Source organism: Tinamus guttatus, unplaced genomic scaffold (genome assembly GCF_059628265.1).
Source record: "Tinamus guttatus ecotype Peru unplaced genomic scaffold, ASM5962826v1 Tinamus_guttatus_pri_ptg000464l, whole genome shotgun sequence".
Classification (NCBI taxonomy): domain Eukaryota; kingdom Metazoa; phylum Chordata; class Aves; order Tinamiformes; family Tinamidae; genus Tinamus; species Tinamus guttatus.
In genome coordinates this window covers 715,763-732,064 of record NW_028288998.1, presented here as the reverse complement: position 1 = coordinate 732,064, position 16,302 = coordinate 715,763, and the positions used below count along the sequence as shown (strand labels likewise).

General features: G+C 43.2%; 1 protein-coding gene across 1 annotated transcript in view; it reads right to left on the bottom strand.

The window, feature by feature from the left end:
• The window catches only part of CHSY3 (chondroitin sulfate synthase 3), a 142,764-nt gene extending 136,036 nt beyond the window's left edge, over window positions 1-6,728 (bottom strand). The window contains exons 1-2 of the mRNA XM_088532678.1: window positions 6,041-6,728; window positions 4,383-4,666 (exon numbers count right to left, since the gene is read on the bottom strand). Coding sequence (XP_088388804.1) covers window positions 4,383-4,666; window positions 6,041-6,728 — 972 coding nt within the window. The remainder of the gene's footprint in view (window positions 1-4,382; window positions 4,667-6,040) is intronic.
• Window positions 6,729-16,302: the final 9,574 nt, after the last annotated feature.

Genomic DNA, 16,302 nt, shown 5'->3' with positions numbered 1-16,302 from the left:
AGCTGAACTATTTGTTTTGTCCTGCACGTGGACTACAAATTACAAAATGGCCTTTTCAAATCAGAAGCAGCATCAAGGAAGAAAAAAAAAAAAAAAAAAAAAAAAAGGAGCAAGGGCAATAAAGCAACTGCTTTTATTTTTTTTTTTTCTTTTTATTCGAAAAGGTCTTTATAGTCAGGGTACGTCCTGGCAAGGCAACAAAAACACCGTAACATCTCAATTTTTAACTGTATTTTTATTTCAGAAAAATAAAATATGAGTCACCAACACCAAAGCTAATCTCTGCATTCATTTAAAGGGAAACATTTTTCAGCTGGGAAACATTTTTCAGCTTCACAACTAGGGGAGGAGAACAGAGCATGCTAAACTGAAAAATGGATTTTGGAAGTTTAGACACAAGAAGCCCTTTCTATTCCGTTACTGCTCTTGTTACTGATCAACCAAAATAGAAAGACTTTTTTACATCAGCGTGCCTGGCTGACTGTTCATCATTGAAACCAGGTAATAACCACTTAAACTAAAATTTAGTTCAATCAAAACCAAGAAAGAAAGAATGAAAGAAAGAAGTGAGAAGTTTCTGTCAGGTTGTTTCCTAAGACAGCAGGGACATGCCCTCAATTTAGGGCTGCAGTCCAGCTACTGATGTTGGCCAGTTGAGTGTAGATGAGCTATTGAGCTATCACGCACTGCTACCTCCTCTCTTTCTTCTTGGTGCTGCTACTCAATAAGACTTTGTGGTGATTCCTGATCCAGATAGAAAGGAACAACTTGGGCGAGGCCCAGCCTCTGTGCGGCTGGTTCCCCTGCCCCAGCTCACCTTGAGGCTGCCCAAATCACGAAAAGAACAGTCACCCTTTGCCAAAAGCCCACAGTGATGCTGACTTAGAGAAGCCATCAATTGCAAACCACAGGCAGGTTTTTACCTCCTGCTTCCAGACAAGTGCACTCAAAACCATCCCATCTGGCTCCCCCTCTCAACACTCTGATGACTGATTCTTTATTTAAAGTGGAGGGGCTCCTAAAGGAGAGGCAGAGACCAATCGCCTCCAAGATGAGTCAGGAGGTGCATGAGAGATGCAGACTTTTCACTCTCTACAACTACCTGAAGGAGTCTGTAGGGAGGCAGGGGTCGATCTCTTCTCCAGAATAACTACCAACAGGACAAGAGGACATGGCCTCAAGTTGTGCCAGGGGTGGTTCAGATTAGACATTAGGAAGAATCTCCACACAGAAAGAGTAGCGAAGCCTTGGAACAGGCTGCCCAGGGAAGTGGTGGAGTCCTTGTCCCTGGAAGACATTCAAGAAATGTGTAGGTGAGGCACTCAGGGACATGGTTTAGCAGGCACGGTGGTGCTGGGTTTACATTTGGACTCGATGATCTTGAAGGTCTTTTCCAATCATGGCGGTTCTACGATTCTCTGACTTAAGCCCTGCCTCCGAGTCCAGGCCAACAGCCCTGCAGCATCCTGCAGCGCTTCTTGTGCTTGCGCATCCACATGCTGAAAGTCAATGTGTTAATTCTGTCCTTGCCAGGATAATCTACCTTGCAGACAACCTAACACAGGACTACTTCTTTCTAGCTATCCCTGAACAGACAGCGAACAAACCCAGATGGACTGCCCGTCTCACCTACACACCTTCAGCCACCCTGCCAAACTCCAATGTTCCAGCTTTTCTCATGAGAGCCTCAGTCTCTCCTACGGCCAACCCGCAAAAATAAAAAGATTTCAAATTCTAATTTTTGAGGGAGAAAAAGTAACAATGCCATGACACAACCTTCAATTCTTTTACAGCTTTTCTACATCTATCATCTTTAATGGAGTTGCAACCTGTGTACATTAGTCTTAAACAACATATACTAAATGCACACCAGGTGCGTTCTCAAAAGCAATATGAGGTCCACAGAGGCCTACAGCCCAACAGGACAGTTTCACAAGCTAAACACAGTAAGAGCAGCTCAGAACAATTTTTGAATCGCCTATGCAGAAAGCAACAGCCTCAATATTGGGATCTGTACACATGTATCTGAGCAGGTAAAAACAAAGGAAAAATCCCCTGTTTATACACAAAGCATGCTGCTGATCTAAATGAGCCATGAGAAGGCACACAGCAAGAGTTTCAATGCTCTAAGAAAAAAAAGAAAGAGTCACACCTGGGGCAGTCTAATTTAACAACCTGCAACACTGCAGTCAGTTCAGCTGCAGTATCACAGGCTGCTTCAAAGCAACCTGCTAAATAAAGAGATGAAACGATGCCGAGGCACACAGTCTAAGGATCCTCTGGTTCATCAGCATAGCCAAAGCTCCACTGAAATCAGAATACTAAGCTCCCAACTCTGCATCACAGCCACCATGGAGCTTGACCCATTGGACTCTTGTGAAGTGTCTGCCTAAAGTATCTTCGATATTTGATGGTTTTATATTAAAAAGTGGATATCTGAAAGCAACATTCTTAAGTAATTCAAAAAAAAAAAGAGAGAGAGAAATCAATTTGTCTGCAGCAGTTGTGGTCTGCTTTACAGTATCTCTAAATGGAGACTGAGGAGAAAAACAAGGTTCTCATAGCCTTAAATGATTGGGTTTTCGTGCCCAACAGCAGGATACATTTTTTTCACATCCTTCCACAGAGATTTAATATTTAAACACTATCTTAAGAACAACTCTGTCTAATCATTTGTATATTCTGAAGATGTTGCACAGGCAACAACATTGAAGATTCTTCTCTGGGCATATCCTTCTCCCTAATAAACACCTGATACTGCGGTGCCAAACACACACTTCTTTAAAATTCTCTCTTATATAACCACATGGCCTTCAGGAACAACCAACTGCCAAGACTGGCATCACTTTCCCTCTAGATCCTATAAAAACACACAGCCCCATCCCACCGTCTTTACATTCTCAGATCCCAATCCTACTGGGAGAAGGTGAGCTTCTGGGCAATTGTGTAACTCTGACTCCAAACAGAAGAAAATGAATGTATTGTTTACTCTATACCACTCACCCTCAGTGTCTGGAGACAAAGTTTACCAACATTTTTATAACTGCGGAAATAATTTTACTTACCATCAGTTTTCTTCCCTTCCCTAGGCTTCTCCCTAACAAGAAAAGCCCAGAGGCCTATATATATATTTCCAAGATACTACATGGAACTTACGGTAGAACTGTAATTCAGCTACCTGATACAGACCAGCAGGCATCAAATACCTCTAAGGTTTTCAAAGCTAACACATTCAGACAACAACCCAAACCTATCAGAATATAAGATGAAGCTAGAAAATCAGCACCCTGTTTAAAAACCTATACTAGTACTACTCAAACACTTCATCCACTCACATGATAAACATCTTCCTCTCGGGCAGTGTAACCAGTGTATTTAAAAAAAAAAAAAAAGAAAGAAACATTGTAATATGCAACATGTATTGAAGTCATCTCTAAAAAGGACATTTCTGTTGTGGAGAATGTGAATCCCACTGCTAATTAATCTACTTAGTAAGCCTTACCTACTTAGGATTTACTTTCATTCATCTATTACATTTGCTGTAGCCTACCCATGTTAAAAAACAGCCACCAGAGCCTTTCACACCACCTAAGCCTTTCAGCAAAACACTTTTGCACAAAACCAATTATTTTTCTTGTCTTTTTGTCTATAATGGCACCTAACCCCTTTCAGTGGCCCATTTAAATAACTTTCCTTGCTTAATGAGGTAGTGCCACAAGGGTGAGCATATATTAATATTCAAGAATCAGTTATAATCATATTCATCTTCACCCTTTCTGTCAGCGTACACATGGTCTACCTTGATCTACAAAGACAATCTTGCAACTATCCACAGCCTTCTCTGTGAAACAGCCATGGGTGCTAGCCACAGCCTTGCAGTCAAGCTTTACTGCTCCTGTAACACACCCATATCGCTTTAGAAAGTGCCACTGAATGAAGTCATTTGTTTCCTCAAACAATTCCAGCATAGTAAAATTTGCTATGCAGCTCATACCTGTAAAGCACATAAGAACGGCTAATGTAATGAATGTAAATGAAATACTGTTGAAAATATAACCTGGACACAAGCAGTACAAAACTCACTTGTGTACCAGAAAAAAGAAATATCCTGCTTTCACTTTTGAATATAACGACCTCTGTTAAAAGGCACTGGAATAAATTTATATATACATACACGCAAATTTTCTTCAAACACTGCTATGTATTTGAAGGATGCACGCTGCACGATTCTACAAGAAGAGTTTTTAAAGCGCCAGTCCTAAAGGCGCTACCCCTAACGCCGCGGCTTCCCGTGCAGCGCTGCACACAGCGACGCCGCAGGGAGCGCGCGGGCAGCTCGCGGCACCGCGACACCGTAAGCGGCGACAGCTACCGCGACCCACCTCGTAGGACCAGACGCACTGGGTGCCGCCGAACCTGCGGACGCAGCGCCCCACCTCCACGTCCTCGTGCGTGGTGTACATCTCGCGGAGGCACTCGCCGATGTGCGGCACCATCCTGCGCAGCACCTCGCGGCTGAAGATCATGCCCGGGCCGCCCATGCAGAAGTTCTCGCCGGGCTCCAGCCCCAGCTTGCCAAGTTCTTCGATATTCCCCAGGCCCGTCTGCCCCAAATAGAGCGGCTTGCTGCTGTTCAGCGAGCGAAGGAACTCCTCCAACTTTTCACCTGGAAAAAAGACCACGTTTATGCCTCTTGCTAGCCTGCCAGCGTCTTTTTCCGTATCCCAAGCTTTCCTGAAATCCAGCAGAGGCTTCCAAGCTTTCCAGTAAGCGATCCCAAGCACAGGGTCTGACACCTAACTATAAACATCCGAGGACAGTTTTGCATCTTTCAAAGACTCTTCTTCAGATAATACTGCAATGACACTTTCATACAGTCAAAAGCCAGAATATGATCGAAACAACCTTTACAAATAAACCCTGTCCTGTTAGACCTGTGTTGGTGGAAAACACCCCTTTTCCAGTGCAAAACACTCTCTAAAGTAGGACAGGTTGCCAATACAGTCCCAGCGTGGGGAAGAAGTGAGGGGAAGAACAACAGGTATTTTATTTGGATTAATTTTTGAAAAGACTGAAGCAGACCTAAATTAACTAATATAAACAAACATGTTTGACACAAAATAGTTTTCTGCCTGCACCTCTAGCAGCATGGTAAAACTCAAGCACTTTCAGAACTCAGGCACCACTTCCAGGAGTACAAAGTCCACACATCTCTCCTTCAAACAGCTTTACCGATCTGACACAATTAACTGTTATTTAATATTTATAGCTTTTTTTCTTTTTTTCCTTTTTTTTGAATTTTCGAGTTGGTAGTTGGTAGGCACATTTATCTCAGTGCCAGATAGGGCAGGGCTCACTTCAAGGCAGAAATGACCCCAAACAAGAGTGACAGCTTTTAAGTCTGGAACTAAATGTGTGTGTGTGTGTGTGTGTGTGTGCATATACATATATACACACAGAGAGAGACGGTTGTACAGTTAACCGATGGCCGACAAGCGATGTGCCCATCACATCCCTCCAACAAGCCACGGGGCGAACAGACAAGTCTGCAGCCACCCCAAGTTAACTTCCAGTATATCAGTATATGCACTGTGCTCACACCCTCAGCTGTTATGCTTCCAGCATCATTTTTTTCTTCTGTCTGAGTCCAGCACCCTGCAGGAAGAGCAGCGATTTTTCCTCTGTTTCTCAGAGTGCAGTGCCCACGGAGGCGGCCGCGCGCCAGCACCTCGAGAGCAGCCCCTGGGGAGATGAGGGAAGGAGTTTGCAAGGAGGCAGAGCTGAGCACTGAGAACGGCTGGAGGGAGCCAAGAACTCCGGCTAGTGGTTAAAAAAAAATAAAAGAAAAAAAAGAGAGAAAAGGAAGAAAAAGAAAAAAAAAGCGGGGGGGGGCGCGAGAGAGAGCGAAAGGGAGGATTAAAAATAAATAAAAAAAAAAGGAAAGAAAAAGCCGACGGCGGGTGGGAAATAAAAAGGATATAAAGCCGCGGGCGCCGGGAGCTGCAGTCCGGGACTGCCCCCCGGGGCCCCTCGCGCTCACCTTTGATGTAGACGTCGTCGTCGGCCCTCATGAACCACTCGTACTTGTCGAGGTAGTGGTCGTGCATGTACTTGATCATCATGAAGGACTTCTTCTGCGGCGGGTACGAGTCGTCCACGCCGGGCAGCGCCACGACGGGCAGCGGCGGCGGCCCCGGCGGCGCGGCCGAGCCCTGGCTCGAGAAGAACTCCACGCGGCCGGGCACCGAGGGCGCCCACGTGCGCTGCGCCGCCAGCGCCCGGCTGCCCAGGTACTTCTGCGCCGTCATGACCCCCACGTAGAGGAAGCTGCGCGGCCGCGCGCAGCCCCCCGCGCCGCCCCAGTCGCCGCTGCCGTTGCGGCCGCCGGGCCGCGCGCCGCGCTTCTCGCCGCCGCCCTCCTCCTCCTCGCCCTCGGGCTCGCCCTCGCCGCCCGCCGGCCCCGCCGCGGTGCCCTCCTCGCCCGGCAGCTCCCAGGGGCTGCTCCTGGCGCTCGCGCCGCCCGCCGCGGCCGCCGCCGCTGCCGCCGGGGCGCCGCCGCCGCCGCCCGCCGCCGCCGCGCGCCCGTAGTGCGGGCAGAGGCTGGAGCCGCGGCGCTTCCTCTCGCTCATCTCGGCCACGCGCGGGGCGATGAGCCACGAGGCGGCCGTGAAGCCCAGCACCAGCCCCAGCGCCACGCTCAGCCACGGCCGCCGCCACCGCGCGGCCATGGCGCGCCCGCCGCCGAGCCCCGTCCCGCTCCGCTTCGCTCCGCGCCGCCGCCGCTCGAACTTCTCCCTCGCCGGCAGCAGCAGCCGAGGCAGCAGCAGGGGCAGCGCTGGCGGCCGCTCCGCTCCGCGCGGCGGCACCTTGTGAGCGCCGCGCCTGGTCCCTCCCCGCCCCTCCCACCGCTCGGCCCCCTCCACGCGGCGGCGGCGGCGGCGGCGGCGGCCCCCGCTCCGCTCCGCGCTGCTCCGCGCTGCCCCCCGCGCCGCCGCCCCGCCGCGGCTGCGAGCGCCTCACGCCGCAGGGCGCCGCGGAGCCGCCGCCGCTCCGGAAGGAAGCGATTTTTTCACGGCGCCCGCCGGCTGCCGCTGCCCCGCGGCGGCCGCCCCGACCGCAGCCGGGCCAAGGGGCCACGCAGCAGCCCCCGGCCGGGCCCCGCTTCGGGATCGCGGCCGGACCCCCAGGGGGAGCACCGGGACCCACGGCAGAGCCCCCCGGCCGCCACCGTCCCCTGGCTGCCCAGGCCTCCTCTCCCAGGCGCCTAGAGGCCAACTCGGTAATCAGAGGCACCCCCAGTATCCAGATGCATCTCCAGTATTTAGAGACATTCCCCCTTTGACGGTGCCCGGTGCTGGTCTCCAGCAGAAGCGGGAGAAGGTTCCCAGCATTGCATGTCACTTTGTTGCAGTAATTGGCAGCGACTGCAGCTCCTGCTGCACATATTTCATCAGCAAAAGCGCCCCTTTTTGTCACCCTCGACGTCTGGGGGAACATCTGTCACTTGACGTCCACCTCCTGGATGTTAAGGCAGATATGCCGAGGTAGGGGGAGGACGAGAAAGTAGCACAGTGTGAGGGTGGCAACATGTTGGAAGAGCAGGGAGAGACAAACTTTTTTCCTTTTTTTTTCTTTTTGAGAAATAGCCTCTAAGACTATCTTCAACCAAAGAACAATCAAAGAGCTTTCTTTCTACTTTTGTTCATGGCAGGAAAATCAGTACAACTATTTTACATTTTGCCTAAAAGCTCCAAGCCTTTTTCCAAAAAGACAAAAGTTACTTTGTCAGCCTAAGGTGGGGGAGAAGCCCAGGCTGCATAATCTTTAGCTAGAAAGAGGTCACCTGCTCAAATCTTTTCTGCTCTCAACTTGGGTCTTGTGCAGCAAGCAAGGTGCTCTCCACCTTCCCAAGACATGTAGAGCATGTTTTAAAAACAAAGAAAAGGAAAAGAAAAGAAAAAAAGAGAAAAGAAAAGGAAAGAAGAGAAAAAAGGAAAGAAAAGAAAAAAGAACAGAAAAGAAAAGAAAAAGGAAAAGAAAAAAAAAAGGAAAAGAAAAGAAAAGAAGGAAAAGAGAAAAAGTCTCTTAAACTGATTTCCTGGCTCAGGAAGGTGGCAAGAGTTGATCTCAGGTATGCGCATCCTTTGACAAGGCTTCGTCACAGTGTTACTGCTATTTTGAGCATCTCAGCTGTTGATATGAATTTTCTGCTTAAAAATACTATCCTTGCACTCCTTTCCTCTCCCACTCACGATTTTCTTTGTCGCCATGAGTCATGCACAGCCTCTCAGTGAGGGCACCTCTGCACCTACGGGTCCCCATCATCTATCACATCGTTGTGCTCACCCCGGTTTGCCAGCACGTCCTGGCATGGGCTTGCGGAGGTGCAACGTGTGACACCTTCCAGCCCATTGCATTGCACGCACACAGCACGCTCTGGGCTTACTTCCCCGCTCTGACAGCTTATTTTTGTCACGAATGGAACAGATAGACTTCCAGGATGCATCCCTGAAGATCTTAACCATGAAAGTGGACCTTAAGTTGGTGTATTATCCAGTTTTTAAAGGAATCAAGTATAAGGACTTTTGGGGCAGGAATATTGATAGGCTGCAGCTACACTTAAGCTTTTAGTTCTGTACATTGTATTATACCCATTTTTTTATGCTATTGGTAAGGTCTGTCCTTTAAAAAAGTCATTCAACAGATTTTAAGTCACACTGAAATGCATTTATACAAGCAACTGTGGCATCTAGTGGCTAATAATAATAATCCCCTATCTGTGTCAGTGAAGGAACCCACAATGTTTTCCAGATAAAATAAATACTAGATAGAAAAACAAGTTTGGTTGGTGATCAGGAATTCACATGTAGTTAGCTTATTACCTTCTATAGTGCAGTTGTTAGGGATATAGCAGTTGCACTATAACAGTGTGCACTGTTACAGCAGTGTCACACTGAATCTATTTGAAAGGAATAGAAGAGCCCAATCCCTCAGAAACTTGAAAGAAAAAATTGTGATAAGAATTAGGATGGTAATTTGGGCAAAAAAAAAAATACATGTATATATCTGTTTGCTGTCCACTGTGCCACATGCTTCTAATTGTAATCCCTAGAGCATCTCTTAATGGCTTCGCTTTTTGTCCTGTGAAAAAAAAAGGAAAATATAAAAAATTCAACCTCACATTTTATCTCAGTAGCTTTGTAGCCTTTAAGTACCTTTTAAAAGCAAATGAGATCCTTCGAGGATGGAGAAACATAGAAGTACCGTTAGTAATACTTTTAGATTGAAATAATATTGCTTTACTTGTCTGAAGGTAATTCTGGCCATGCAGAATCTGGCAATTTTGTTTTCAAAGTCCAGGAGTGAAGGACAGGCTGTGCTTCTTCAGTGTAGGAAGGGAGATGGCAACATTACGGAGCTGGCTATTCCTAAACTTGCTCTCTCACCCATTAGCCTTATTCATGGGTCTTCATACATTTCATCCATAGGTGCAAGTGCAAAATCATCAGCTATAGATTGCCAGGAAAAGCAAGCAAGATTTCAAGACTGGACATGAGAAAAACAAAAACATCTGAGATGGCTGCTTGGATGTTTCGCTCCTCTGCTCCCGGAGGCACCAAATACGATGCTGGTGCTCGTTCTCTCTGCAGATTGTATCTGGTGTATAAAAGAGCATGCAAATCAAGATCATCTTACTAATAGCTCCAGCCATAATTTCTTCTCAACAGGTTTAAGTGAAAAGCAGCAAGCCAGCTGAGTGAGACTGAGAATAAGCCATGAAATGTTGCCTGTGGGCACAGTCTTGTATCCAGCTAGTCCCATATCCTTAGCCAATAACCTCAAGAAATGATGCTGCAAAGGTATAGGTTTATCAGCTGAGAGATGGGTATAGCTCAGGAGCAGACTACAGGGAGAGAAAACATCTGATTGAATTTCACTATCAGCAGGGAGATCACTGAGATAGATTCTGCTCCAGGTTTATTTCATTCGCCCCCATATATCCTGCATGAACAAGACAGTCTTGGAGCTGCAGAAACTGCTTTAGGAATCAGTTGCTAAAACCTACAGCATGCCACTCAGAAAACTCAGACATCAAGAAGAAATTAATTTTTCCACATATGTTAGAGCTGTTATTTAAGATAGATCTCTTGACATCCAGCTGCGCTAAAAGGTTTTGCACTTTGTGGAATAATAAGATTTAAATAAATAAGAATATCTAAAATATATGCATACACATGTCAAAGATCAAGTAGCTGTTACTATTTTTGCTGACAAAGTAGTTTAGCGACGTCCCAGCTCAAGGCACGCTTACTCAGTGAAACACTATAATTGTATGCTTTCCTCAAGATAGACAGAGTTTGCCACTGGATCAGTTTTTGAGTTAAGATATAACTCAACTTCAGAAATGGAAAACTCGGTTATTTAATTTGTCTTTTTTAAAAAACAGGTTCTTTGTAACATACTGGGTGAATTCAAAAAGTGGTCTTATGGGTGGCTTCAGTTTGGGTTGTAGCAGCCACTAAGTCTCAATTCAATCAAAGTCTCAAGATGTTGCCAACAGAGAGATAGTAATGGAGATTAATGCTACTTTGAAAACAAAAAGCAGACTACAAAGACTAAGAAAAAATGGTAGCAAATGAATTTGCTTGATGAAAGAAAGAAATTTCAGTATTCTTGTACAGCCTATTTTTTGAAAACATTGAGCCTGAAATTCCCCTTGCAGATTCAGTACTATTATGTAGGCATATGCACTTCACTTACACAGCAGTCATAACAATTAATCTTCCTATAACATTTTTAAAAGCATATACTTGTTCATTGGTACATCTGGGTAATTATCTGCATTTGCATTGCATTAACTAAGGGAATTGTTTTGTGGTGTTTTTTTTTAATCGTATGCACTAAAACTCCTGAGTGTTGATGCTGAACGCGATATAGTTGCATGGGTTTTGGATCGTTACAACATCTGATTTTTTGAGCATCTGCCTTTCAATGTACAGTTTGATTTTGAAAATTAATTACAGATTTTATAACAGAATTGTAATGTAGTTACCATAAAGAGTGAATACTTACACTGAGGTTAAGCAAATCTCCATTATATTGATTTTTCTTAATTTTATTTAAAGAGGTGAACAAAAACAGCCAAATTCCCAGCTGCTAGAAATGGATTTAGGTCCTGCCACTTCGTGCTTTCTAAGAGTATAGTGAAAGAAAATGTAACTCTTTCATTGACCAAAAAAGGTCGAACCAGATGATCTCTGGAGGTCCCTTCCAACTTTAACCATTCTGTGATTCTGTGATTCTGTGATGCAATCTTTGAACCCAGAAACCCATCACACCGATTTTGATTTGAGTCTTTACTGTTGATTATACTGGTCACTGGACCCACACAAATCGTGCACAAATGTAGCTCTTTATGACAAATCACCTGCTTGTGCATATTCAGTCATATCTAAACTTAGCTTCCTACCATCATTGCCTTATGGAGCAACAGCAGCTCCCAAAGCAAGAAGAGGTTTGCAGGATTTGACACTATTTTACTCCTTTACTATCATGCAAATAACTATTTCTGAAGCTTCGCGTATAGTGTCACATTCTGAGCTCACCCAAGTCAAAGGGATATTACTGAAAGCAGAACTTTATAACTTCTGGAGACATAAATGGTTCTGAAAATCCAGCAGTAATTTGAGTTTGAGACTCAGGATAAGTTTTCAGCACTGCTTATTGTGCCCCTCCGCCCCTCTGTCCCCCAAGAAGAAAGCATTTTTAACTTGTGAAATTAACATGCTTATTGGCAAACTAATGAAAGATGAGCATGAAATGCCCTACAACTGTAATTCATATTTGGATAAAGACCAGAATGGAAAAAAAAAGTATGTGCTATAGGCTTAGTGGTAAAATCTGTACTTGTGAAAATCCTTTCAGATTCAGTATTTATTGTATGTGTTCTTACATTTATAAAGATTTATAAATGTAATTACAAAGAATGCTGAAGATTACATTGTAGATTTATATATAAATCAAATGCTTTTATTTACTTTTAACTTTATTTAATGTTTTTTCAAACTACTTATTTTTTCTGTATTTAAGTAGTTCTCCACCAACCTTAAAGTATAAATAAATGAGACAAATCACACTGTCTTATGAACAGGAGAAATACATACACAGGTCTCCCACCTGCCCCTGGTCGGCCTGGCTTCATGGTGGACAATAGCTCCTGTCTTCCTCCTTGGATGCAAGAGCAGCTTTGCACCTCAAAGGCAGAGTTTCAAATGGTTTTATATGGGCTGGCTGTAGGACTAGACCTCTAGACCTCCAAAAGGTATGGAGAGAAGGTAGGAAAGGCACGTCTTTCCCAGCAGCCCAGGTCCACCCATTGCATCCATCTCATGCTGATGAGCATGAGATATAATGTTTATACCATACTGACCACCAAAATACTGTTGCATTCTCTGAAGGTTGTTCCAGACATTTTAAAAGAAATAAAAAAGATGAAAGAAATATATGTATATATTTTAAATCACTTAGAAGAAAACTCTGGAAAGAATAGGTAAGGATGGATGCAGAGTGAGGGAAGAGCTCCCGAAGGGGAAACTAAACAAAAGTCTTCCACTATAAATCAGAAGAAACAAATTGGTTTTAAGTATACAAGCATACATGAGTATTCTCGCAACTTTTAGCGTCACCAAATGATGTGATGCTCATAAAGGAAAAATTCATTAATTAACCACTGAAAAAATGCCTTTTTTTTTTTTTTAACAGTGCTAGACATTCAGATTGTGTTTACGGATTCAGAACACTTCTCTCTGGATATCTTTTTATTGCAACAGTAAAAATATTACAGGGGTTTATATAATTAAGAATACTTATTCAAGATGCCACACCAAACATCTACAGATTTCTTTTTTAAAAAATGTACAGATTTCTTTTACCCTTGGTATACCATGCATGCTCTTTACCAAGAATCCTTCAAGTTGAAAATGATGAGATCTAGGGCATAGGTTGCGCTTGTCCAAACTCTCACCAAGACAAAGCCTTATTTTTGTTCCTTAAACGTGGGCCATCAGCAGTTCTCTGACCCTTCTGAACCATAGGGTCAAGAGAGGAACACGAGCTTATGAGGAGAAAAGTTTTTGCCCCCACACCACTTTACCGGTCCAAGTAGCAGCAGTCCTAATTGTATAATAAACAGATTATGGACATTAGAGACTAGACATGCTACTCTCTTCCCCCTCCTGCTAAATGAAAGTGCAGCAGTACCCAATTTTGAGAACCCTTTTTTTTTACCTCATTTCAGGAACATCCAGCTGGTGACGTGTCCAGCTCTGACTTTAACAACAGTTGAATAGGACCAGATGGCCTAAATCTGGAATAACTACAGAGAAGCAACTGGGGTCATGAGATTAATTCAGATTGGTGTAGCCTGAGGTAGGATTTTATCCTTCAAATCTAAAGGAGAACTGTAAACCCAGAAATTTTAGCAACACTTCTTCTAATCCTAAGCATGTGTTCTGGTTGCTATGATATTTTAAGTAGACTTTTTTTAAAAAAAAAAGATTTGCAGAAAAGGGTGTTAGCAAGATTATAGAAAATTTGGAAGAAAAAAGAAGTTGCATTTGTTAGGTAGTCTATTCAAATACGTCTTGGCCTCAGACTTGGCATCAAAATCACCTAATGGAATGTCGTTCTAGTCTGCAACTTGAGATGTCTGGATGAAGAGCAAATAGCAATGCTTAAAATAAAATTTTGACTCACTCTTGTATTAAATATTGTAATAACATTATGCTTTGCAATTGTTATATAAGCCTAAAAAAAAAAAAAAACATATAGCTTTAATTTACATGTCTATCAGGCTATTTTTCTCTCCTGATCATAGGAAGAATTTGAAAAGTTTGAATTGAAGAATTATAATTGAGAATGTAAGGAATTATGCTGAAATATTAAGAAAGCAAAATATCTTGACTTCTAATTATAACCCAACTCTGCATTACCTAAGTCTTTGGAGTTTACTTACAAGCTTTCTCATTGACTTTGGTGGGATTATGGATGTGTCAAGTTATCCCAGTTCAGTTCCTAGTTCCAGTTACCAGCTGCGCTTATTAATAGTTATACTAAGATTTCTAAGAAGCCAGAAAAGAGCTAAATATTATGAGTTTATTATTCCTGCTAAGTTTAATACATTGTCTAATGTTCATGCACAGAATTAGAAAGCCTGGAAAGAGCGTTTTTAAAAGGCTGAATATACTTGGAGAATAAATTCCTTCACTGTTTTTTAAAATAAATTGTAAATAATGCATAATGCTCTTTCGACTAAGATAAAGATGATCCTTAGTGCTAAACACAAAAGTAATGTTACAAATCCTGTTTGTGTATACGTGTGTGTTTCAAAGGGAATTACTAAAGGAATCTTATTTTTCAGCACTTAGGCTAAATAAAATCACTGCAAGTACATGTTGCTTGCTGTGTTCTGTTATCATTTATTGGACTATCATTTATAAGAACATTTTTTTCAGGTTGACGAACAGTGCGTTTTGTCTTTTCAAGATCAGCTTTCACAATGATGACCAGAGTAAGAAAGGCGTTCCTCAGCCTGTTTAAGGACTAGTAAGTCCTTAAAGTCAAAAGAAATTAGAAAAGTTCTGTGAAGCTATTAAATTCCTATTGGAGACACTGGAAAGCTTATTAATTTCTGAAAGCTTTGAACTGTTAGGACTATGTTCAGTATCTATCTTACCTGCATTTTCAGGGATTTAATAAAAGTAGGCTTTTTACAGCTAAATTGAGAGACTAATTAGACATTAGCATCTTCAGCAGGGGCCAGGGATAAATACACCCACAACATGAAGAGTAATTCTGCCACCTTGTGAAACACTAGTGTGGCTGCACCCACAGTAGTTTCTGGAAGCATCTCACTATAATTCAAACCATCATGCAACATCCCTGAAACCAAATTTACTGTTCCACAATTTTACTTTACTCCTTTCATTAGAAGAGATATTAAAAGCAGCTGTTTCTCTTTTGGCTTCATAACTTATTTGCTGAAAACTCCATTACAGATTTTAAAACTTTATGGTTTTAGTTGCTGCTTTCCTGCAGTTCATAGCTGGAATATGTAGCTGGTACATAGTACATAGCTGCAGTGCTTATCTGGAGTAAGTAAAGAGAAAGGTAGCTCTTCATAGTACATTTTTTTTTCTGACAAAGTTTCATCTTTAGCAGAAGCGCCAGGCAACTTACATGAACTTCCTTTTCCTGAGAATCTGGAATTGTATAATAAATTAATAAAAAATCAAAGTATTCTACAGACATAGGGAGGGACCTTCCTAAAGCAAAAGTTAAATTGTGTGTTTTATCATTTTATAAATACATCGGCCATAAAAGAAAAATTGTAGAAAAAGCACCCTTTCCTGAAAAAAACTGCCATTCACTGTTAGAAACCATGCAGTAATCTATGGAGAATAGCAAGGACTTCAGTAGTTCTAATGTTTAGCCTGCAGCCTTGGCGTGAGATTGCAGAAGGTTTACAGATGCTCGCTCTTAGGGCACAAGTTTCAAAGAAATGTCAACATGAATAAACTTACAAAGAAATCTCAGGAAGGATAAAACAAATACCAACAAACTCTCCTATTGGTCTGGAAGATAAGTCTGTTGGCCTTACTTCCTTCTGGGCTAGCTTGAATATTGCTATCCGAAAGGGCTGTTGTTACGCAGAACTTAGGTTAAAACAAAAGGTTCTGGGTTTCAAAGGTATTCTAGCTAGTTTATTTACCACTGAAAATGCCCATATACCCTCTCCCCATCCCCAAAATGCCAGTAGGCAGAAGAATTACCCACTAACAACAGTCTCCATTTAAATGCAAATAGAGAAGAACAGGCATGTGCATGCGTGTGTGACTACATGGAGATGCATTAGTCACATGAGAAGAAGAACATGAAAGAAAAGTAAAATCTGGGGTTTGAAGTGCAGGCATGTGGCCAAACCGTCTTTGTGTCTTAACTCAGGCAAGGATTTAATAAATAAATGAAGTCTTATCCATACAGAAAGAGTGGATTCATATTTGTTCTTTATATGGTGGTAGAAAAACACAGCTCCACTGGTGCTGATGGCCTGCCATACTCCCTGCTCCCATATTTTGCTACCTCACAATACCCTCATAGCAGAGCTACATGCAGCATCCCCTCCACACTAGAAAATAAGTTAATGACAAATGGCTACACCAGCTTCAATGATTAGTTTTTGTCTAATTTTTCCTACGGGAGTCCATTGTTTGCCAGGTTATCCTGCCTTTGTTGCAGAGCTGC